General features: G+C 35.8%; 1 protein-coding gene across 4 annotated transcripts in view; it reads right to left on the reverse strand.

Annotated features, from left to right (window-relative positions):
* The window catches only part of Crispld1 (cysteine-rich secretory protein LCCL domain containing 1), a 47,296-nt gene that overhangs the window by 1,970 nt on the left and 19,069 nt on the right, over nt 1-26,257 (reverse strand). The window contains exons 6-15 of one of the 4 annotated variants that reach the window (XM_008763477.4): nt 25,660-25,760; nt 23,757-23,897; nt 23,319-23,379; nt 23,151-23,217; nt 22,833-22,963; nt 20,037-20,080; nt 19,877-19,949; nt 16,848-16,923; nt 13,620-13,750; nt 7,191-7,259 (exon numbers count right to left, since the gene is read on the reverse strand). In XM_008763477.4, the coding sequence (XP_008761699.1) occupies nt 7,208-7,259; nt 13,620-13,750; nt 16,848-16,923; nt 19,877-19,949; nt 20,037-20,080; nt 22,833-22,963; nt 23,151-23,217; nt 23,319-23,379; nt 23,757-23,897; nt 25,660-25,760 (877 nt within the window). In that variant the 3' untranslated portion in view covers nt 7,191-7,207. Of the gene's footprint in view, nt 1-592; nt 7,260-13,619; nt 13,751-16,847; nt 16,924-19,876; nt 19,950-20,036; nt 20,081-22,832; nt 22,964-23,150; nt 23,218-23,318; nt 23,380-23,756; nt 23,898-25,659; nt 25,761-26,257 lie in introns of those variants that run through there. The other 3 variants (XM_063287849.1, NM_001134963.1, XM_039110140.2) reach the window with 3 other exon arrangements.

A 26,257-nucleotide genomic window follows, 5' to 3' on the forward strand; every position in this document is an offset into this window, starting at 1 on the left:
GAGCCATACCCAAACATAAGGTTCTGTGGAAAATGATCTGTGCCAAATCCAAGGAATGAATAAATTGCTAGCTAACAAAGTTATGACAAGAGAAGGACATGGGAGAGATGATCACTATCCCTAACACCATCAAAGGAACCATTATGGTATTTCCAAGACCTTAGTACCACCATTCAGATTCCATAACTGAAAGTATACATTTCTCTTGAGACAGTCTGTAGTTCTGCAATTACAACAACTATAAAAAAATTCATCGAAACAAAAAACTTTCAGTACCCATTCTCTATGTCTAAATCATATTCCAATACATTTTCTTAAAGATAATTGAGAACAATTCATGAAAATCTGAAATAAAATCCATGCAAGTTATGAGAAAATCTACTATTTTAACTCCATCATCCTATTCTGCATATGTTTATGCACATGTAATAATAATCTGCAGAGTATTTTCAAAGAACTAGGTAATTTTAATGAGGTTCTTCCATTTAAACCTCATATATTATAAGAAAGTTATGAACATAATATTACCTTTAATAAAAGTTTAGCAAATCTTACATAGTACCTAACAAAAAATGAAACAAAACTGATATGATAACATAAAATGTCTTTACTAAATCTCCATGTTCAGTCATGATTTGCCCTGAGTTTCACATGCCATCACAATTTAATATTATCACACATTTGGATGAATATACATATTTTGTTGCAGTTTCAAATACAACACTTTTGGTTATGTTTTCTTCTTCTACACTGGTTATAAAATTCTTACTTTTAGGTCACACTTGACCTCTAAAGTCAATCTTCTCTCACAACCAGGAATCAAGTCACTGAGTTTTAGCTAATCACCAAAATCTGGTACTTTCGTTTCAATAGTAGCCTACTCTTGCTTGGTAAGCATAGTTCTTATAAACAGTTGTTGAAGTTGTTGATGTCTTTTGATATGACTTTGTAATATTTGCATCTTGGTGTCAGGTGATATGAGATTTGTCTACTTGTGTTTACGTTTTATTAGCACTTCCACTTTCATGTCTTAAACATATTTGAGGGTCTTAGGGCAGCAGAAGTCTGAGGAAGAATGAATGATGTCTAAGAAGATACATTCTGGAAGTGTAAAGTATATTAGCCAATCACATAGCTACCATGTTTTCAGGATATCCATGCTTTTATGAGTATGGTATTTTTATTCATAAAATTTATAATATTCTGTTCTTTGATGAATTGAGGGAGGAAAAATTACTCATTCTATTCTCTGGAAAAAGTAGTCCACTCAATCAAATTTTATGGTTGATTGTGTGATTGCATCCCAAGGCTCACATTTTAGAATACTTGGTCCTCAGTTGATTTAACTGTTTGAGAAGGATTAGAGGTTTCAGTAATGTTTCAGTGGGGGTGAACTTTGAAGTTTAAGAGAGCCCTGTTATTGCCCATATGCCCTCTGTCTCCTACTTGTGGTTCAATATGTGCACTCTCAGCTGTTCCTGCTGCCACAGCTTCAGTCAGGCACGAGGACTCCAGCTGTCTGGAGCCATAAGCCAAATTAAGCATGCTCTTTATAATATGTATTGCTCATGGTGTGTTTTCACAGCAATAATAAGGTAATGAGGACAATTAGCCTTCTACTTTTCTGGTGCTATCTCAGCCATTTTCTTGTCAATGTATTTTATGGACCAATTTCAATAAAATCAAAATCTCTATTCTTCATTTACAATCTTCTTGCATACTGCAAATTCATGATATTTTTCAGGATTATAAAATGTCTATTTTTCAGTGATGTCATAATCTAGTTGATGAAGAATGGTATCATTTAACAAAGATCATCAGATAGCAGGGATAAAGATTTTAAATATAGAGAAATGGAGATATGAATTATTTATAAATTCTGGTCCCAAACAATGTTACTCAACATTGAGAGTGTGTACTAGTACCAAAGCAGGAATATAATCTCCTATCTCTGGATACTTATTAAAAATAAATAATGTATAAGATTACAATGACATCTCTTCCCCTGAATGTATGTAATTCTTTCTCATGTGCAAACCACTGTTACAAAAATGCCAGTTATATTAACTGGCAGACTTCTTGGATCCCAATAGTGTCAAACTATTCACAATTAATATAAATTCCTTAGGTTGATGTCATTCATATCTATATATTTTTCAATCAAATGCTGAAGCCACTGAATGTATTGTGTATTGTGTCATAGTGGTGTCTCTTTAAATTTAGCAATATATATTTAACCTTATAGAGTTGGATATGGAGGTCCATACCTGATCTCAGTATTCTGGGGCTAAGAAAGAGGATTGCTCATAAGTTCAAAACAACTTGCATTGTACAGAAAGCTCTAGGCTTGTCTGAGCTATAAAATGATACACTGTTTTGGTCTTTTGAGGGGTTGAGGATGTTTGATCCCTAGGTGAGTATGATGCTAGATGGGGAAGAGATAATGGCGAGTTTTCTCTGCACTGGCACTTATTACTCCAGACTGATAAGATAAATATCTCTGTGTATCTGCCTTCATGATGTACCTAGACTATTGTCTTTAAGACAATTGTTGTGTCTAGAATGTCTCTGCAATAACTTGCACCTTCTGTTTTTAATGCAAGAATTGTTCTCCATTATCATACCTCTGCATCTGTAAGTACTCAGTATTTACTATCAATGCTCAGAAATGTCTTTACTATCATTATACCTTTGTAGGTACACAATGCTACAATCTTCACAGATCATACCATGCATTTGATTAAAGCATGATATTTATCTTGCTAACGAGAATCTATTTTTGGAGAACAATTTTGTTTCTAAGAATTTCTACAGTGATCAATATAGCCTGTAGAAGATTTTCTTAATAAATGAAACTAGAATGTTCTGCAAGGCAACACTGTTTATTTACTTGTTTTGCACTTTATTGTTCCTAGCCATGGTATTCTCATGTGAGTCATTTAAAAATTATTATTTTTTAAAAAATTATTTTTTAACGTAAAGACTCAATCTGTGATTTCTCCCTTTGCATTATATTTTAAGTCAATGAATGCATTTAGAATACCAAAATGTGATTTCCACATCTTCTCTGCATGCTTCTTTTGAATTGAACTTATGAATTACATATATACGGGTCCTCTGCTTTTCATCGTCCTGACTGTAATATAACCATAATTGATAACCAATACGGTTTCAATTAGAAAAAATTAGTCACTATTTTGGTATTTTGATGCAGTGATAAGAAGAAAGAGAACTGATTTATTCAGCATTAACTGCTGAATTATAAACAGTTCCCACCTGCCTTGTTAAGATTCAGGTCAGTCTTAATGCTAATGAATTAATGAAACATTTCACTGCTATATTTATTTAGTTTTTTAATATTGTGTTGCCAGAATAGGACTCATACCTCATAATTTCTTTATATCAACTAAACAACAGAATTTTTGTATGAAAATTATCTAAAACTCCAAATATGAAGTTTGGAGATTCAAAAATCATAGACTGTTTCTTTGATTAGCTCCCCATATTATTAGGAAAAATTATGGTTTTCCAAGAATTAAACAAATATTAACAAGTAGTAAAGATTTTAAAATTACATTATTAAATACAAGATGGAAATCAAGGGTAAAGGAAAAGAGAAATAGAGAAAAAAACTAAGCATGCATGAGTAAGCCTTATGGACTCCTAATGTGTAAGTCACACACACACACACACACACACACACACACACACACACACACACACACACACACACTATGCATAAATATTTATTTAAAAGCATTTAAACAGACGTATCCTGCATGGGTGAAGAAAAACATGCTCCCAGAAGGCAGAGATTGTTAAATGAAATCTCAACACTAGTCATGCATAGGTTGAATTATTGATGAGGTGTACCCCAGAGGCACTCAAAACAATCTAGGTTGTTTTCATAGTTCCTGGTTGCCCACTATAACTATGGGTAAGACCCTTTTCTTAAAACACCATGCATTTAGGTCCCAGGACAAAGGAAAATTAATCTAGAACTGACCAAGAAACTCACTACTGGCTAGGTTTCACAGTACTGGCTAATGCAGATTTTTGCTGGGAATAAAAGGCATCATGGTCTTACCTAGCTCTGTACTTTGCATGATACAATATGATTTGCCAGACAAAATATGTCCAAGAATGCAAAATAGTAGAATTTCCATGGGAAATTCCAACTGCTCTCCTGATTGAACTGAAGGACTGTTACAGAGAGAGGAATTAAGCTTAGTCCTGTAAACATAGTCACCATGGCTAGGGAAATTATCAGTTCTAAGAGTGAAACTCTTGGTATTGTGTTTCTGGTAATCTTTGTTGTCAAAGTGTTTTCTACTAAATATTAGTGTTTATATCTATAGATTTGTGCTGCTCTCAACCTTGGTGAGGGAAGTTTCCTATTGAAGTGGGTAACAGTTAACATCAAGGTGTAACTGTTCATGGTGCAGGGTGCTGGGAATAAGTGATCGAAAGTGCTAAGCTGTAGATGAAATCTGTTCTTCAGTCCTGGCACAGCCATTCCAGGCTTAGAGGAGGGAAAGAGAAGAGTTTAATAACCAGAGGATGGGGAGGAGTGCTGTGTCATTCTGACCTCTAGATGTGACTTCATGCTGCACATGTGCAGCAGCTGTGGTTACCTGCACAGACCTTCAAGAGTTCAAGTCAGTCAAAAGGTCCCAGCATGGATGGGAAACAGGCTCTTAATTTCTCAATTCTATTTGAAAACCCATTTTAGCAGGTGATGGCTATTAAGGGAAGGAAAGTCACTCCTTGCCAATCACCATACCTATTCATGTATGGGAAGTGTTAACTGTATTTAGTGGGTTATACAAAACAAAGATTTAAAATTGAGGAGTTGTGTTGGGGAAATGACCGCAGGGGGCTTGGAGGGAGGGATTTATGGATGCTATGACTAAAATGAATTGTGAACATAATATGAAATTCTCATAGAATAAAATATGAAGAGAAAAAATGGCCATTGGTATATGCAAACTACCTAACAAAATTAAGATACACAGATTATTTCAATAGATGAACAGTTTTACCACAGAAAATGAATATTAAAATGAATATAATAAAAACTAACATACTTTGATGGCATGTTGCATGCCTAATATCTTTTGCCACACCATACATGATGTTTCAATCTCTATAAGGTTTCACATGTCCCACTTTATAGGCAGTAAGATGGAAATTTAAAGAGTTAAGTGGGCTACCCAAAGACACATTTTATAGAGAAAATAAACTATGTGATAGTAAGTGCCTTAAAAATAGGGTTAGTTTTTTTAGGCATTGGAAATTAAAAGAAGGGAACAATTCTACTGGGGTTTGGTTGATGCCCTGGAAAGGAGTAAAGCAGGATAAAGGTAAGGTGGAGATAGTGCACCAGTAGGAAAGATTTCCAGTGAAGCCTAACTAGAGACCAGTCTGAAGGACTGTCAAAAGTAATGGACATTCTTTAGGGAGATCAGTGACCAGAACACAAACTGGGTGAAAGACAGGTGCATGCATGCATATACATGCAAGAAAGTTACAATTAAACACTTGTATAAAATGTCCTTATGAAATCTAGTTCTATATACAATGAAAATGTCCCAGTATGGAAAATATATTGGTAATGTGTATTTTGGGAAAAATAATTCTAGGAAACTATGCTTTATTACTCTTGATTACCTTTTGAACAATTTAACTGCCGGCCAATCCACAACAAATGACCTTGTAATTTTGCCTTATTCTTAAACTACTTTTCTGAAATAATTTCTGAGTCTCTGTTTTTCATTTCTCTTTTGTATTACCTATTTGGCTTTCCCTGATCCCTGCATGAAAATGATCTCCATTTTATTGGCTTTTACATCCCTACTCATTTAAAATTATTTGAATTATTTTCTATATGGCTCTTTCATAATTATAATCATTACCTTATTTTCTGATACTTCATTTCTCCTTTATAAAATTCATAGCTCTCCTCTTATTCAACATTTCTCTTTCTTATAATGTTTCTAAGTAAATGACTATTTTTCCTCAAAACAAATATCTGCATGATTAGGTGGACTCTGTGCATTTCTACTAGTAAGCACTTATTTATATTGACGTCAGTAAGTCAAATTTAGAAAAGTAAAATCAACTCTGGTTATTTATTTTAGAATGATTCTAAGTCAAAGTATGCATTTAAAAGTAAAAATAATCTTCTGAAACTGATTAATTTTAATGTGCTTATAGAAAACAAGTTCACCAGCAGGAATAAAAAAATCTAACATTTTACACAATTTAAGTATCAAAGCACAATATATTTTTACATAAACAAATAAATCACTACCATAGGATCACACTAATGAAAGGTTTATACATAAAGTTGTTTGCCATTATGAAAACCAGTGGTAATAATAATAATGTAATGCACCAGTTCATCATCATTAGACTTTTTTTAAATTATACTTCCTGGCCTGCAGGAGTATTTGCCAGGATACAAACAAAAGTGTATTTTTCAGTTCTAACAATGCTAGCAAACTCTGTCTGCCATCTCACCCTCTAGTTACTATATGACACCAGGAGTGTTCTCCCAACACTGCCTGGGGAACATGGCAGTGTGACCCCTCCCAAGGAACCAAATATTTTCACTTGGATATATAAAGATTACTTTAATACAAAATAACGAGTGCAATATCAAGACTTAACATTTGACACAATGCAACTTAACACAAGAGAAAAACTGGCCAGTCCTAAGGGTAAGGCAGATAGAGATTTAGAATAGTCATAACACAATACTGGACTCGTCTGAAAACAAAAAAGTGACTTAAAAGTTTCTTTAAATTTTAGGCCTGATTGCTTTTCAAGGAACAGATAATTCTCTAGGGGCTTTCACAGTCACTTTAAATATACTTCAGCAGTGGCATATACAAAGCACCATATAATATAATATAAGAAATGTAGAACATCATGACTATGAAATTAAATGTAGAAATAACTGCTAAAATATAGCAATATTTAACACAGGATTTCTAAAACTACTAAATGTTCATTACTTTCCCTAAAGCTAATGTCCCATGTTTTATTTTAGAGACTTTGTCTATCAAGAATGGCATACATTGGTACTTTGGAGGTGGGCTGGCAATACTTGCTCTCTTCTGTACAGTATTGTTACAGTTGTATATAGATGTCAGAAATGTGGTACTTGGAGCAGGCTTTCTGTTTACCTTCCAAGTGTTCCCAGTCAAACAACAGCGAATACCCGGAATGCCTTTCCTCCTGTAGGGTTCTGTAAACTGCAATGTCAAAAGTGACATTAAGTCATCCATACATATTATCCTCCTAGTAAGTCATGCTCTGTGAGGACATTCAAGCAAGTAGCTCCATGAAGTCAGATGGCTCAACTGTCTCAGACTGCCATAATTTACTGTTCTGGGAAGCCCTGGTAAGGATTACATAATCCTCTAGATAGATGTTGCCTGCTGGACTAAACATTACTAAACTAAGTTGAGAAGCTAATGAAGAGCAGTGGCTACTCCAGAGTTTCACAGCATCTGGGGTATATTATCATGAATTGCTTCCTTAAGTTTTAATATAGTGGAGTTAGGCAACTGCTCTTTCACCCCTGTTGTAGGGATACTGAGACTACACTTTGCAATTGGTTTATCACATTAGTAGCTATTTATAATTTAGAACCTGGCCGATAGTTAAGCAACGCTGTAGAGTACTAGCTTACTATCATTTCCTAACTTTAATACAATACAAATAAAAACTGTATCACCATCACTCAGTGTAAGTCATAACCTTGATAGTTTTGAGAAAAATAGAAAAATGATAGTGAAACTTAATGATTAAATTTAAAAAGACCTAAGTACAGAAATCTCTCTCTCTCTCTCTCTCTCTTTCTCTCTCTCTCTCTCTCTCTCTGTGTGTGTGTGCGTGTGTGTGTGTGTGTGTGTGTGTGTGTGTCTGTGTGTGGTGTCTTTCTCTCCAACCAATGTCATTTGGAGGTTATTTTTATTTTAAGCAAACAATGAAAGTAATCCAAAACTATGTATTTTTATTCTAATATATGACTTATTTGTGTTTCATACAAAATTCTGATTTGCAATCGATACATTTGAATATTCCAAAGGACAAAATAAAATTCCTTTCTATATTTATTCTCATATAATAAGTAGGGAAAGGATTTTAGAGAGAGAAAGTGAGGAAATTAGCATACATGACACACTGACATGACATGTTAGGTGTACAAGTACGTATCAGGCTAATGTAAAATCATTTTTCTTTTTGCAGGATACAGAACACAGGCTCTGGGAAGTGGATGTGTTTCTTCCTTGTACATAGTGATACTCTGGAATCTACACCTCTTAACTTATACAGAATGTGTTAATCCTAGTGTTTGATTGTTATATGAACTTGGGCACATTAACCACTTAACCAATTTGAACCTCAGTTAATATACATACTAATTAGAGTTCAAGGCACTCAGCATTACTCAGCTGGTACAGAAGCCTCCACCAGAGACATTGACAGTGCTGGATATTCACAGTAATTAAAAATTAATTGTTATCCTCAGTTTTGTTAGGATATCATGTATCCTTAAAATAAGTTTTAAATTGAATCTCAGAAGTGTGAAGGCTTAAAGAAACCTAGAACTTAGATTATAAAAGTGTAGTGAGTTCTGCCTGCTTAGCAAGGTCATGATCCAGGATGCAGAAAGTCTCCTTCTCAGCCATGACTTCCTGATATACTCCCATATGGAAAAAAAGACACTTAATGAGTGAATCTTGATTGGGATTGCTAATCTGAACTCTTCACATGATAGTCTTTGTCCTCTTAGAAGCTACTAGAAGCCTGAATCCTTTCTGCTATAATTTTGCAATATGTTTTAGGAAATATCTAAAACTTAGGTATCTTCATAAATTAATGGAATACTGATGATTTTAAAAATCTATTAAACATTTATTTCTTTTTTAAATAAAATAATAAATAATAATCAATAATAATAAATAAACTGAGTAGATAAAATTTCCCAAGTCATAAAAATATGTCTCACTAATGAGCTGGACAACATAAAATAGCCTGAAAGAGTTCATTTACATCACACTAATCCTAGGCCTTAAAATCTTAAAAGAAATTATTGACTTCTGCTCACATTCCTGACAAAAGAGGAACCTACCTAGTACCTTCAGGACACACAAACCCAGGAGCAGTCTGGGACAGGGCATTTCTCGCTTCTGCCTGCTCCCAGAGTTGACCTGGTCCCACAGCTATCTGAATCCAGATCTGGCTGAAAGAAACAGGTCTACAGGAGAGCTGACACACAGGCTTAAAGGAGGGTCAAGCCACTGTCAGAGACAGCAAGACAATCTAACACCAGAGACAACTTGATGGAGAGGGGCAAGTGGAAGAACCTAAGCAAAAGAAAGCAAGACAACTTGATATCATCAGAACCCAGTTCTTCCACCAAAGCAAACAGTGGCTATCCAAACAGACCTGAAAAGCAAAATTTGTATTTAAAATCACATCTCATGATGATGATAGAGAACTTTAAGAAGGACAAAAAATAACTAACTTAAAGAAATACAGGACAACACAGGGAAACAAGCAGAAGCCCTTAAAGAGGAAACACAAAAATCACTTGAAGAATTACAGAAAAACAGAACCAAACAGGTAAAAGTATTGAAAAAACCATCAAGTATTGAAAAAGGGAAATAGAAAAAATAAAGGAAGCACAAAGAGGGACAATCTTGAAGATAGAAAGCCTTGGAAAGTGATCAGGGGTCATAGATGCAAGCAACACCAACAGATTATGAAAGATAGAAGAGAGAATCTCAGGGGCAGAAGATACCATAAAAAACATTGACATAACCATCAAAGAAAATGTAAAACACAAAAAGCTCCTAATTCAAAACATCCAGGAAATCTAGGACACAATGATAAGATCAAACCTAAGGATAATAGGTGTAGAAGAGAGGTAAGACTCCCAACTTAAAGGGCCAGTAAATATCTTCCACAAAATTAGAGAAGAAAACTTCCCTAACCTAAAAAAAGAGATTCCCATAAACATACAAGAAGCCCACAGAACTCCAAATAGATTGGATCAGAAAAGAAATTCCTCCTGTCACATAATAGTCAAAACACCAAATGCACAAAATGAAGAAAGAATATTAAAAACAGTAAGGGAAAATGTCAAATAACATATAAAAGCAGACCTATCAGAATTACACCAGACTTCTCAAAAGAGACTATGAAAGCCATACGATCCTAAGAGGATGTGACACAGACCCTAAGACAATACAAATGCCAGCCCAGGGTAGTATATTCAGCAAAACTCTCAATTAACATAGATGGGGAAACCAAGATATTCCATGAGAAAACCAAAACAATACCTTTCCACAAATTCAGCCCTACAAATGATAATAGATGGAAAACTACAACACAAGGAGGGAAAGTACACCCAAGGAAACAGAAAGTAAAGAAAGACATAAAGAAACTAACAAAAGTTGTGAAACAAACAGATTTAACAGAAATGTTTCATCCTAAAACAAAAGAATGTACCTTGTACTCAACATCTCATAGTACCTTATTCAAAATTGACCTATACAGAATTGGTCACAAAACAGGCTTCAACAGATATAAGAAGATTGAAATAATTCTATGCATCCTATCAGATCACTACAGACTAAGGCTGGTCATCAATAAAAACAAAAACGAGAGAAAACCCACAGATACATGGAAGCTGGATGACACTCTTCTCAATGAGAGAAATCAAGGTGGTCAAGGAAGAGATAAAGAAATTAAAGACTTTTTAGAATGTAAAGAAAATGAAGGCACATCATACCAAAATTTATGAGACACAACGAAAGCAATGCTAACAGAAAACTCATAGCTCTGAGTGCCTCCAAAAACAAACTAGAGAAAGCACCCTGTTCTAAAAGCTCTAGAACAAAAAGAACCAAATATATCCAAGAAGGCAAGAAATAATCAAACTCAGGGTTGAAATCAACCAAAAAGGAACAAAAACAAAACAAAACAAACAAAAAAAACCTATACGAAGAATCAACCAAATGAACAGCTGGCTTTTTGAGAAAATAAATAAGATAGCTAAATCCTTAGCCATACTAATTAGAGGGAACAGAGAGTGTATCCAAATTAACAAAATCAGAAATGAAAAGGGAGACATAACAGATACTGAGGAAATTCAAAAGATCATCAGACCCTACTACAAAAGCCTATTTCAACAAAACTAGAAAATCTGGAGTGAATGGAAAGTTCTCTAGACAGATACCAGGTACCAAAGTTAAATCAGTATCAGATAAATCATCTAAACAGTTCCATAACCTTTAAAGAAATAGAAGCAGTTAATAAAAGTCTTCCAACCAGAAAAAAAAGCCCAGACCAGATGGGTTTTGTACAGAATTCTATCAGACTTTCATAGAAGACCCTAATATCAATACTCTGCAAACTATTCTACAACATGGAAACAGAAGAAACACTACCCAATTCCTTTCATGAAGCTACAATTATGCTTGCACCATAACCACACAAAGACCTAACAAAGAAAGAGAACTTCAGACCAATTTCCCTTATGAATACTGACACAAAAATACTCAATAAAATTTTGCAAACTGAATCCAAGAACACATAAACATGATCAAGTAGGCTTCATCCCAGGGATTCAGGGATGGTTCAATATATGGAAATCCATAAAAGTAATCCACTATGCAAACAAACTATGTTTATGACACTGTCATTAGGCCAAAACAGCAACCAACAGATTGGGAAAAGATCTTTACCAATCCTACATCTGATAAGGGCTAATATCCAATTTAATTAAAGAACTCAAGAAGGTTGACTACAGAGAATCAAATACACCTACTTAAAAATAGGGTACAGAGCTAAACAAAGAATTCTCAGCAGAGGAATAACAAATGGCTGAGAAGCACCTAAAGAAATGTTTGACATCCGTATTCATCAGGGAAATGCAAATCAAAACAGCCTTGAGATTCCACCTCACACCAGGCAGAATGGCTAACAACAAAATGTCAGGTCTCAACAGATGCTGGCAAGGATGTGGAGAAGGTGGAACACTCCTCCATTGTTAATGGGATTGCAAGCTGGTACAACTACTCTGGAAATCAGTGTGGCAATTCCACAGAATAATGGACATAGTACTGCCTTAGAACCCAGCTACATCAGTCCTGGGCATATTCCTAAATGATGCTCCAACATACAACAGGGACACGTGCTCCACAATGTTCATAACAGTTTTATTTATAATAGTCAGGAGCTGGAAAGAATGCAGATGCCCTTCAACAGAGGAATGGATACAGAAAATATGGTACATCTATACGATGAAGAACTACTCAGCTATCAAAACCAATGATTTCATGAAATTCATAGGCAAATGCATGGAACTAGAAATTATCATCCTAGGCGAAGCAACCCAATCACACGCACATGCACACGCACAAACCCCACACACTATGTATGCACTCACTGATAAGTTGATATCAGTCCAAAAGCTCCAATTATCCAAGATACAATTCACATACCACATGAAGCCCAAAAATATGGATGAACAAAGTGTGGATGCTTCAGTCCTTAAAAGGGGGAACAGAAATATTCATAGGAGGAGACATGGAAACAAACTTTGGAGCAGAGACTGAAGTAATGGCCATTCAGAGCCTGCCTCACCTGGAGGTCCAGCCCACATACAGTCACCAAGCCTAGACAATATTGATAAAGCCAAGAATTACATGCTAACAGGAGCCTTATATAGCTGTCTTCTGAGAGGCTCAGCCAGAGCATGACAAATACAGAGGTGAATGCTTGCAGCAAACCATTGAACTAAAAACAAGGTCCCCATTGGAGGAGTTAGAGAAAGCATTGAAGGAGTTGAACGATCTTGCAGCCCAATAAGAGCAACAACACCAACCAACCAGAGCTCCCACAGACTAAACCACTACCCAAAGAGTAGACATAGACAGACCCATGGCTATGTAGCACAGGATGGCCTTGTTGGGCACCAGTGGGAAGAGAAGCCAACGGTTCTGCCAAGGCTGGACTCCCCCCCCCAGAGTAAGGAAATGTCAGGGTGGGTATTCGAGAAAGAGGGAGGTTGAGGAAGGGGAACACCCTCATAAAAGCAGGGAGGATGTGATAGGGTGTCTATGAAAAAGAGAAAGGGTTACATTTGAAGTGTAAATATATCTAATAAAAAATATAAAGCAGTAAAAAAATAGAAATTAATTCTAGGGAAAAGAAGACTCATTGTGTTGGTCAAATATTTTGGCATATAACTGGATTAGTGAAATACTCAGTGCCTTGCACACTTCTAAAGAAATATAAAAGCTAATCTAGAAAATCTGAAAGAGGATGAAGGTAATTTCCTTTTTATAAGATCAATTAAAAAAAGAGTAGTTCTCCGAGTAATCTGATTTCCATGTTGTTTCTTCATAAGCCTGCCAGAGACAGCCACATATGGTACTACAGCTCCTCTCATCCCAGAAGGAACAGCAGCCATGCAAGGGCTCAAAGGAAACACATAGTTCAGTCACTCAGACAGTACTCTAAGTAGAACTGTGGAGTAGCAACAAGTAAAAGAGTCTACTAAAATGTAAAATAGTATATGTTTTGCTAGACTTTACCTTTCTGAGAAGATTCCATTCTGAAAAGAAGCAGTGTACATCCTTCTTTTATCCACAGGCATGACATCCACATAACCACCATGATTTCGAATCACCCCAGCATGTACTGCGGCTCTGCAGATACTAGACAGCTGAGCAAGTGAAGACAATCACTACCATTAGGAAGAAATTCCATGCTGACTTGCCTAGCTACCACTCTGTAGTATAGCCAGTGAGCAGCTATTGCATAATATTTCACACATAATGTGGTATTTGGGAAGTAATACATCAAACCAGTTCTTGCAAGTTTGAATGTAGAGGCTAAACATAGCTGGCATATGAAATCTCACCACCACCAATATTGGAAATACTTGCTCTGTCCCAGCAGAATTTTAAAACCAAAGTAATACAGACCAAATTAATTCCTTCCATTTCTTCAAGCACTATTTGTCACCATTCATAATTCTCAACTTTTGCTGGGAGATACTGGGACATGTGTGATGGAACAGTCACAATATAGAGGAAATGACCCTCCCTCCCTACTTCCAATTTTACGTATAAGCAACTCAACCGTAGCTCTTCACATATCTAAGATATATTTGTCAGAATATAATAAATATTTTTCCTGATGAAAATAATCTATGCACAGACATTTTACTATGCTGTGCTCACATACTCAGCTACAAAATTCAAGCTAAACAAGAATTCCATGTAGGGGAAGCTTTATTTAATGTCTCTGATCCAAATTTTCAATGTTTATAATTACTGTCTTCCAAAGTAAAAAACCTTACTTTTGGACCATGAAAGTCTTCTCTCAATCTAAATATTGGCTTCCATCAAAATGTTCTATGGAAATGAATCAATAGCTGGTTATCAAGGATAGGAAGGACCTGGCTTGTTTCAGTAACCTACAATCCATTTTTCCTCCCAATAGTCTTTCCCCAACCTGTTGCAGGTGTCCGTTGGGTTCTTTTCTCAGTTCACAATAGGGATGAATTCTAAAACTTCTAAAGTTCACACTAGTGTGCATGACTGTGCCTGACCTTGCTTTATCACAGTGCGCTGACCCCTGGGCATCAGTCAGGATTTATTAGCTCCTAGAGCCTGAAGGCTAGGATGTCTAATCCTTCTTCTGTTCTTTGCTCTCTTAGAAATGCAGAATGTCAAAGACTTCACGTCCTTCCTCTGAGGTGGAGGCACCTCACACAGCAGGTTAAATGCTTCATTGGTCACTGAATGCAAGATGCTCATAATAGACTAAATTAAAAGTAATTTTTGCACATTTCAGTATTCTTCTTGTTTTATTGAAATAGTGTAATCAGCATTCTCCCCTCAAGCCACCAGAAATGCTTCCATGTGATGATGATTAATCCTGTAGGTATTTTAGAGTGCTGTTTCGCTCTCAAGCATGCAGTCAACAGGCATTCTCCCTGCATTCAGAGGTCAAGTTTCTTCCTACCCATACTTTAGAAGAATATATTATTGAAATGATGCATTTCATTCGTGAATATAGCAGAATTTTGAGCATAGTCCGAATTAGTATGCTCTGTAGTAAACTACAAAAAAGATACCCATAGTAGCTGGAAACATAACATTCATTGAGCTCTACAAGCAGAAAGAGAGCAACTTGCAGGGGAAGAGAAGGCAACAGGAGGAAAGCTGGGTGATTCCTCCCTACCATTCCATACCAAATTTAACTGGAGAGACTACATATCTTATGGAGCTAAGAAGATTGGGAGGCTTAGTCTACAGCTCTGCAGTTACTGTGGGATAAGAATCTTCCAGCTCACTAAGCTCATATTATCGGCAGGTTTTAGATAGGGTCTTAAAATCATCTCAGGGTAGACGGTTAACTTCCCTTACAGGCAGAATAGTGGGGAAGGGATTTTGAAAGACTTCATCAGACATGACTAAAATGAGAAGTTATGGAACTTTAAGGAAAAACCTCTAAAGAGTGACTCCTTTTTGTGTTCTATCTCCTGACTCTGTGTTGCCTGGCAGACAAAAAACAGCAACTGAATCACACAGCTGCTGCCTCCAAAGAACTTCACAATTAATCATCACAAAGGTCACATTGCCTAGTAACAAAGTGAGGCCAAAGTGAAAAAAGAGTTGAAAGAAGGCTGGCATCTTAGCTCACTATCCACCTCACAAAGCAAATAGTAACACTTGAGAAATAAAAGGCATGACAATGACATAATTTTCAAAAAGATGTATTTTAGGTGTAAAAATCTGAACCCAAATGCATGGATGAGTGAATTCCTGAAGCAAACATGAGGCCAGAAGCTTGGGATCAACATCAAAAGGGGAGCTGAACTGGGAAGGATTTGGTCCTTAACTGACTGATAAAAAAAAAAAGTAAGAGAAAAGTACATAATTCAGGTTTCCTTGTGGAATCAAACTTCTAGACTACTTCACTGACTTCATACATCACCATGAGACTTCCTATATTTTTTTTTGTAACTCCTTTAAAATCTGCAAAGCCTTCCAAATATCCGCTGCATGAAATCTGAATCCATCATCATGAAAATACAAAATCTCTATCTCTGTGGGATAGTCTATTCCTTTTTCCTCTCACTTGCTCTGCCTTCCTCCCTCCTAATAACAGTAGTTTTTATGTGTACAGAACCCAGCAAAGCTGTCTCTGGTGCCTGCTGCATCTACACTCACCAACAGTTCTCACTAGAACTGATATTCCTAAAACCCTCTAGTGATCAATACTCCAAAAGGCACCTGCAATGAGTGTATTCATTCTGAAGCCATTGCCACTAGAGCTCCTGTTCTAACTACCCTGAAGTCCCACATTACAATGTGCTTGCAGTTAGTTCCCTTTTATATGTACAACAACAAACTACCTGTATGTGACCTTTTATTATGTGTCAAATGCCTCCTCGGCAATGAGCATATGAAAAAGAAATATATATATATATATCCAGTTCATATTTCAGACACAGAAGAACCAAAAGAAAGATTGGGGAGAAACAAACTGAATTTTTTTTCCTAAGAATGCCTCCAGGCCCTGTCCTTTAGGGTCTGATAAACAGGAAAGACATGCAGTAAAATAGTGAAAATAAATAATTATACAAGCATATTTTATGTAAATATTCATTTATAATTAGCTATTCTGAAAATATGTATAGCAGTTCAGAAACAATCCCATGATTATATAGGGAATATATGCAGACCTAAATAAGCACATATATTTAGATCCTCACAGATATTGGGAACTGCATAAGTTAGCATACTTACATCAGAATAAATTCTAGATCCAATTACACGAGCATAATGTGGATTTGCCTGCATACAGTTGCGAGGACAGTATACTCTGAAAAACAAACACATAAAGAGCTGGTATGTTCAGTGCTTCTTATACATGAAATCTATATAGAAATGAAGTCAGTATGAAGGGTCTACTTACCTTCATCTCTCCTACAAGAGATCTATGGCATGAGCCAGCACTTGGCACAGTGCTTCCTTTCACTTAAGTCCATGTTTTGTTGTTGTTGTTTGGGTTTTTGTTTATGTTTAGTCAGCAGACTTCAGGATTTAAAGCAGAAAAAAGCATAAACAAAGCCCCGTGGAACTGCATTTGAAACTCAGTGTTGGCAGAATTTAATAAAGGCATGACTCGGCAAATCAGTGTGCCAGACTGTCATTCACTATCTGCTTCATTCACAACTTAAGTGTCTTGTTCAGGGTCATGGTCTTAGTTTCATCTACAAACAGTTAATTTCCGGTTCACATCTTTGGCTGGAATGTCTTTATTTGCACTGTGAATGCCTGCTGCTTTCTCAACACTTCCTCTTACAACTAACAAATATCTCAATCTTATCTGGCACAAAATAAAATTTATCTCCTATCAAGTCCTGCTCTTCTGTGCACTTCCCATCACAACACAATGTAAATCCACTATTGCAGGAATCTTTTACAAAGCCTTTATTGTAAAGAGGTTCCTCTTTATCTAGTGCCTTACATGCAACTGGACAGTAATTCTTACCACTTGCATTTAATGCAACCATGCTCAGGGTATCCCTCAATGAGCTTAAATCATGGTAAGTACAGATCAGCCATTGTGTTACTTACAGTAGCAACCTCCCTTTTGACTTTGCTTGAATTGATTCTCCTCCATCAATTTACATGTATTTAAACTAAAGATGGAAGTCCTAACATGCCATCGATCCCTTCTAATAATCCCAAAGGCCTTCTCCCTAATTGAAAATAAATGAGCAGATCCTTACAATATTTTCTTCATTTGGTAAATTTATACATGACTCTTCTACCTCATTTCCTTGTTCTGGTCAAGGTTAGTTATTCCTGCAACATACAAAATATGCTATGTGCTCATGCCTCAGGGCCTTTACATTTCTCTTCTCTGCATGGAATGCTCTTTCTTGTGATAGCCTATTGACATTTAATATCTGATTGACTATGCTAATTTTTAAAAAGCTTCCAAAAGTTTGGTTTTAAGTTGAAACATCCAGTTCATAATAATGAAATACATTCTTAGAATTCAAGAAACTATCAATTCATATTTTTAAAAAACCATATTACTTCTTAATTGGTATTCCCTATGTGTGTCTGCATGTGCCTCTGTGTATCTCTGCGTGTATAGTTCTTCCCCTCCACAACACACAAATAGTTTTACTTAAAACTGTAAAAACATTATTTTACATAGTATACATGACTCACCATTGTAACTATATGAAAATACCTTGAACATGATCACATCCATGCGTTTTCTAATAATATCAGTAATAATAATAATAAAAACAGTAATAATACCCTTACCAATTAAGATATATCCTCCTCAAGAAATAACTTTAGTTGTTACTTCAAAAACTTTTGTAACATCATATAACACTCAATACTATGTATACTTTGTTGAATACATAAGTCAAAAACCATTTAAAGGTAAATGATAAATAATTTTTGGAGGGTGGATTATTATAAAGAACATGGCTGGAGATTCTGAAAGCTGAAATATGTCCCCACTGACTAGAAATGATCTCATTAAATGTAAAAACTAATGGGAGTTCGTCTTCCTCCTATGGCTATCAAACCACCTACCTTTCCCTAGGCTCATGCTGTGTGTATAAACTGTGTTCTTACCCCTAACTGTCTGCACCAACAGCTGCAACTTGATCCTCTTCCTTCTTGAACAAGTTCAAGTAAAGAAAGATGGGGCGAGGTGCTTGTTTATGCTCTTTGTACTATTATTCCATATGTTCCTGATAAGGGGTGATCTAATAGCCAGAACTTGACTCCCATTTGCTTATAAGCTGTGAATAAAATTGCTCATCATTCATTTAGGCTTTCAAAAGGTATTTAAATTTTGAATTATTCACAGTGAGGCATATAAGGTTACATCAATATTGAAGAAGAATAATTATATATTTAATATTTACTTCAAAGGTTATTGGGTTCCTTGAGGACATGAAAATTCTGTAAATTGTGCATCTTCCCATACTTTTTGAGGTAGTTCCTTTAAGGATACAGGATAACTGTGTCTATGTTTAAGATAAGTTGTTCACACCACATCTGAAAGCAAGAGCCTCCCAATACACAGCAAAAGAAGAATCCTTTTCCTATCTAATTGGCATTATTTTAGGTTACCAGCTGCAATTAAATTCCTCTAATTTAGGAATCACATGTCAATGTTAAGTGTGAATCACATTGATTTCTGTTAGAAGAAATTGTTGTAGAATGAATGTTATAGACAGTCCCACATGCATCCTAACCCACATTACTCTGGAGATAGGCAGGGCCTTTGTGGAGTGAATTTGGCTAAATGAGGTCGGAAGAGATGAACTCTTATCCACTTGGATTAGTGCCCCTGCAAAAAGGGTGGAAGGGAAAGAACTCTTCACATCATGTAAGGACAATTACAAGCTAGAAAGAGAGTCACATCAGTGATCAAGTCAGTGGCACCTTGATCTTGGACTTCAAATCTTCAGCAATATGACAAATAAATTCGTGATGATTATACAACCCAATGTGACATTTATTATAATAGATTATGTGAACTAGTACAAACCCTGTGTGGCACATCTACATGTGATCACATGCATAAATTCCAGTAGAGGTTCTGGGGCACATGTTGTTACTCCCTCTAAGAAGCAAGACTAGATCATAAAAAATTCTAAACCTTAGAACCAGAATTTTATAAAAACGGGTATTACAGACCAAAGTGGTACACATTAAGTGACTATGCAGATACATGTGCACATATGCAAATTGCTAAATTTATTACAAGGATAAGAAACTCTGAAAAGGGTTACCTGGGGCAATGTGAAGCAGGTTTATGAAATGGACAGAGCTGTTCCACTGTGGTTTCACATGTCACAGCTTGAACTGAAGAATGAAGGCAGAAAATAAGTGAATTCCTTTACAAAACATCCCATACAAAGTAAGAGAACAAGTTAAGAAAATAGTGCTAACCTGTTACTTTGGAGACTATGAAGGAATTAGCAGAACGATATTTGCTGAGGACAAAAAAAAAAGAAATGTCAATCACTTTGGGCTTTATACAATGTAACTCCTGGTACTGCTTAGGACTTTAAATCTTTAAAAACATTTGTTAACTGTCTGGACAAATAGTGTAAGCACACATCATTTATTCACAGTAAATCTATAGACTCGTCCTTTTTTCACAGACAGTTTAAGTCTAAAGAATCAACATAAAAAATTGCAAAATGACAACTGTCTTAAATGTCTCAAAATGACAACTGTTATTTATTCAATTATTCACTTTTGTTAAAAGGTCTTCAGTAAATGAATAAACATCTTATTGTATGAATCATCCAGTCAAAAAATGGAAATAAGATTAGATGTACCACGATATATTATAATTTTTAACAGGATAGCATAGACTAAATTTTTTTTTAAAAAAATCATGTTATTGAGCTTTGTTTAATTTGCAAGTGATATTTCATCTTGTTTAGTATTAAAGATGTAAAACCTTAATAGTTTATTTCTACCAGTTTCATATTCAGTGCTTAATATTCCTCATTTAAGTGATCCTACAAATTAAGATCTTTCTCTTCACAAAATGCAGAAACTAAAAATGTATCACATTTAATATTTCATTAGTACTTCTATGATAGTCAAAAATGAAGTTTAAGATAGACTGTCCCTTAGAATAACATTACCAGTTCAATAATGCTGCTTCAATAATGACTATAATTTATTAATCATGATTTATGCATTTTCCTAAGTGAATAAACTAATAAATTGTACTAAGAAGAGACGTTGTCAATGAGTAAAACCACATAACTATACACACAGAATGTCAGGACACCGATTTGAAAGGAGCATTCTAAAGTTTATTTTTTATAATTATGAATTCCATTTTTTGTTGTTTTTTCAAGACAGCGTCTCACCATGAGTCCTGACTGTCCTGACACTCACTGGCTGGCCTTTAACTCAGAGATATGCTTACTTCTGTCTCCCAAATGCTGGGATTAGGAAGTGCACCACTATACTCAGCAATGAATTCCAATTTCATCTGTTAAAGTTCATGCAATTTCACACTTACAAGGAATATATGTTCCAATCTCTAAGGAAAGTTTCTTCTGTGAAGTTCAATATTGTCTTTTACGTAGAAAAAAATGACACTACTCAAAGACATTTCAAAAGGGTACACTGCTTTACTTTGAAGCACACATGAAAATGTTCCCTTTTAGAATGAGACACATCATACTAAATTTTTGAAACACTCAGAAAGTGAATCAAAGCTTTTCCTGTGTTTAAATTGCACTTAAATAAACAAGCAAAAATGATAAGAGTACATTGCATGCTTAATTCTTTAAAATCTTCTCTTACTTAGTAATCATATTTATTGTATTAGCCAAATTACCATTGCATGAAATAAAATATTTCATTGCATTAAATAACATGCAACAAATTAGCCTTCTTTAAGGTATTTTCTGTCATAGCTGAAAGATGTATTCCTTTACTTTAAAAGTTATATATAATTAAAAATATATTTTATACTTGTAAGAGTTTTGCCTATTTGCATATGTATTTATGTTCATCATATGCTTGATTGGTGCCTGACAATTCCAAGAAGAGGTAGTTGGATTCCCTGCAACTGTAATTACAGACAGTTGTTCCCTTTAGTGTGAGTGCTGGGAGCCAAATTCTGGTCCTCTGAAAGAGTAAGGTGATTTTAACCAAGGAATCATCTCTTCAGCCCAGAGACTAACTATACATTTAATATACTTATTGAATCTCTTGAAAACTAAGAATTTTTTTTGAGGGGGGATTAAAAGGTTTATTTTCGTTTACAGGTTATAGTCTATCGCAAAGGGAAAGAACTAAGAGGCACACATTGAAACAGAGGTCATAATGAAGAAACACTGCTTCCTAGTTTGTTTCTCATGGATTGCTAGCATTTTATGCAACTCTGGACCACCTGCCTAGGGCTGGCACCACCCACAGTGGTCTAGATCCTCCCACATTGATTATTAATCGAGAAAATGCTCCCACAGACATCCCTCTAGGCCAGTTTGATGGAGATATCTTTTGAGTTAAAGTTGCCTCTAATTAGCATATGAAATATGGGGGAATGTGCTCCAACTATGCTAAATACATGCCTGAAAATATCATTACATAAATTTGCACAGTAAAAAATTGTAAAGCATTAAAATAATCCCAAGCTGTTCCCCATTGGTTTTTCCTTCCACATTGCCACAGGGTTCTTCCATAACTGGAGCTGCCATCATTTCCATGTTAAAGCAATTAAATATGCGTGAGGAGGTGAGCATTCACATGCAGGCTCAGGACCAGTTTATCTACTGCTTCTACCTTAAGTCGATTGAGACAGGCTCTACTCCTACAGAAGTTGAAGTCAAGATCCTCCTCTGTTTTTACCATATATCTGTTCAGTAGCATGACCCATTGCATGCCTAAGAGTTTAACTTCAAAAATGCTAGTATCTTGCCACAGGACATCACATGATGTCATCCACCATGTGATACTTGAAACTAGCTTCACCTAGTCAAGAATTGCATTAAAGATATCTTCATTTTTTTTTACCTCTTACTTTCCCCGGGAAACTAAGAATTTTATTAAGCCTCAAAACAAAAAGATCCCATCCTTGTATGTATGGAAACTAAGTTAAAATGAATTTTGAAAAATTAGAGAACTAATAAATTCTTCTACGATTGGGTCAAAAATATGTTAGCTCTGTACAATTTCGTTTCATCCAAGAGAATAACTTGTTTGGATTCTTACCCAATTGTTTGAATGCCATTTCTGTTGGATTTGATGAAGTAATGCTTTCTCCCTTGTCGAGTGACATCTACCCACCCGCCTTCATTGTCAATTATCCCATAATGAATGGCAGCTCTGCAGATACTGGATTGCTTTCAGGGAAGGAAGAGATAGAAGATATTAAAGCTCTATATGAAGAAGCGAATGACTATAACCTTAACCTAAATAGACATTTCTGAGGAAAATATAATACAGTTGATATAAGTTGCAATTTCCACATTAAAAATAGATAACTGTATGAAGAGCTTGCATCCTAGAATAATTTTCATTTCCACTTACCATTTCATAATGTACACTCCCAATGACTTTAGCTTTACTGTCCAAGCAGCCAGCAGGGCACTCATATCTAAGTGAAGGTCGTGAGAAAGAAACTTTAGTTTTCTGAACACCAGCACAGAATGCACACAGTTCTTTTAACTTGTCAGCGGACATTGAACTGACACCCACCTGTTGCAGGTGGTCCCTTTACACTGGTCTCGCAATCTTACTTCACAAGAAACAATCTGAGCTAAAAACAAAACAAACAAACAAAACCCAGATAGTTTTAATAATTCCAATAGTTCTAAAATGGGGTTTACATACTATTAAGATATGCTATTTTTTCTTTCCTTCTTCCTTCCTTCCTTTCCTTCTTTCTTTCTTACTTCCTTTCTTTCTTTTTGAGATAAGAGTTTCTCTATGTAGCTTTGGCTGTTCTGGATCTCACTCTGTAGACCAGACTGGCCTGGAACCTGTCTCTGCCTCCCGGATACTAGGATTAAAAGAGGGATGTGCTGCCATTGCCAAGCTAAAACATATTCTGACATTATGAAAATGTGCAAATAAAGCTAGGAGAGTTATCATCCATGCAAAGTCTAAGCATCTGATATGTGATTAAGCTCTTACACATCTGCTGAGTGCTGATGACGTCATTTCTATTACTATCATCTGATCTTGTCCGAACATGAGTGTCATGGACCTGGGACTCCTGCCGTTCAATTTCATTTGTTTCTTCTTCTTGAGGGGTATAATACTGGTCCGACCCTTCTGCCAGAGGGAAAAGATTGAAAAATATGGATTTTACTTACATAAGCACAAATTATTATACAAATGCTTTTCTACACCTAAATAATTAAAACCTACAAATACAGTACTCTTTTCAGCACAGGTTTTTGGCACAGGCAATGGTTGTGTATACCACACTGAAGTGAAATGCACATATTAGCCTTCAATCTGTGTGTGTGTGTGTGTGTGTGTGTGTGTGTGTGTGTGTGTGTGTAGTTGGACCTAGCTAATGTCTAATGGAATCATCTCTAATCTAGTTCTAGTATGGCATCAGTGTTTGATTTTCACAAAGACACATGAAACCAACCCTGTTCTCTAATAGCGCCAGGGCTTAGGAAATCTGTATCTCGACCCCCTCCTCCAACTGAAAATATCCCCTAAAGGGTGGGTAAGCCCTTGTTATTTGTTCAAGCATCAATTCCTATGGACTGGATTTTCTGACTTTTAAAATAAACTTCAAGATGCAAAGATTTCCACTTTAAATAGAGAATAGTTTCAAGGTTGGCACTAAACTCTCCCACCCTGGGTTGGCCTATAACAAGAGCTTATTGCTGTCCTGCTGTAAAAAAAAGTGTGTATTTTCATTTGTATTCTTAAACTCAGAACCTAGAAGAAAGGTGTGGACAAAGAGGAGTGTTGGTTTTAAGAGGGATACACCAATTATTGGTGAAGGGCAGAGAAGGTGCAGCTTTGAAGGTATATGTACAAAGACCATCACTGGAGGGCATACTGCAAATTGGGCAAGGAAACCAAATAGGGACAGTTGATAGGGAGACAGAATGGGTACTTCTGGTCCACTTATCACTTCCGAGGAGCACTCAGACATGAATACAAACAACACATGGCTTTTCATGAGTGTTGAGCAGGAAAGGAACATGCTTCCAGCCTTTCTAATAGACCTGATCTACATCAACCTCCATTTTGTCATCAAAATATAGGAAATATAAGGTAAAACATAGCCACATGGATGGCCAAGATCATGGCTTTACCCAAATCCTTGACATACAAATGATGTCTTCAGGCATCATTAACAGGGCATTTTATTCATATTACATGGTTCTGAGACAGGATTTAAGGTATTTCAGGCTGGCTGTGAACTGCAATAGAGCTGAGGATGAGTTTTTACTCCTGATTTTCCTGCTTCCTCCTTCATAGTGCTGAGATTAAAGGCGTGTCTGACTACTGCTGCTGTTTGGGATTCAGTCCAGGCCTTCTTGCATGCTAGGCAAGCATTCTACCTCCTAAGTCCCATATTTTCATATTTAGACTTCAAATTTGTTTGACACCACCAATTTTATGTTAATGTGTTAAGTCTTTAAACATGACAGCTGAGGAGACATCTCACAGCAACACATTAAGATGCCTTTTAAGATATATACTATCTTTCTGGGGTAGAAATAGGTGTTAGAAGCAGTTGTTTAAAACTCTTGTTACTGTTCTGTAGGCACATGATCCCTGTCACAATGGATTCCTTATATGAATCTTTTAAAAACAAGTTGAAATAATTATTCATATTTAAAAATCACCTCTTCAAAGTGCTTGAACTGGTGCTCTGGTTCATCTGACAACTAATGTGGGTTTAGACTCCTTTTTAATTTCTTGGCACTGGGGATTCCACTCCAGGCCTCATGGACATGTGGCAAACCCTAGCCTTTTTTGCAACACCCTGCAGGAACATGCAAAGTGCTATACAGAGCTGACACACAAAGGTTTCAAAGTGAAAATATACCCGTGGAACACTGACCTTTGTAGCACAAGTTTTCTCTACAGCCTCCTCCAAAACTGGGCGGGCAAGCAGAACAAGGTTTTCCATGTTTGTAAGGGGCATGACCCCACCAATTTCCCCTAAAGAGATGGTCCACTCCATTAAAGCATCGTCTTACAGCACTACTAAGACATGCAAACATCATTACATAATCCTTTCCTGAGTAATGACATAGGCATCTTAAGATAGAGATTTCTGCATATATTTGGTATGGATTCCTTTTGGTTTAAGCTTAACTGCCTCGTTATGTTGAAAATTTTCAAACTAACTTGACATGTTAATAAAAATTTAAAAATCAAACATATATAAAAAACTGAATTCAGAATATGTACCTATCCTATGCATCTTAATAATTAAATCTGATTCTCAGAAAAGATGTGTGAAATTTTTAACATAAATCTTTCATGTCTTCTTCACATATGTAAAACATATATCTCAACTATGGGTAGCTGAAAACCTCTCATCAAAATCAGTAAATTTGGACACCTAAATGGCAAAACAAATGAAGCTTAAACACAAAAAATGTTTATTTCTTTAGATTTCAATAATCCTTTCCCTTTATGCATTGACTTAATCT

Source organism: Rattus norvegicus, chromosome 5 (genome assembly GCF_036323735.1).
Source record: "Rattus norvegicus strain BN/NHsdMcwi chromosome 5, GRCr8, whole genome shotgun sequence".
NCBI classification, from domain to species: Eukaryota; Metazoa; Chordata; class Mammalia; order Rodentia; family Muridae; genus Rattus; species Rattus norvegicus.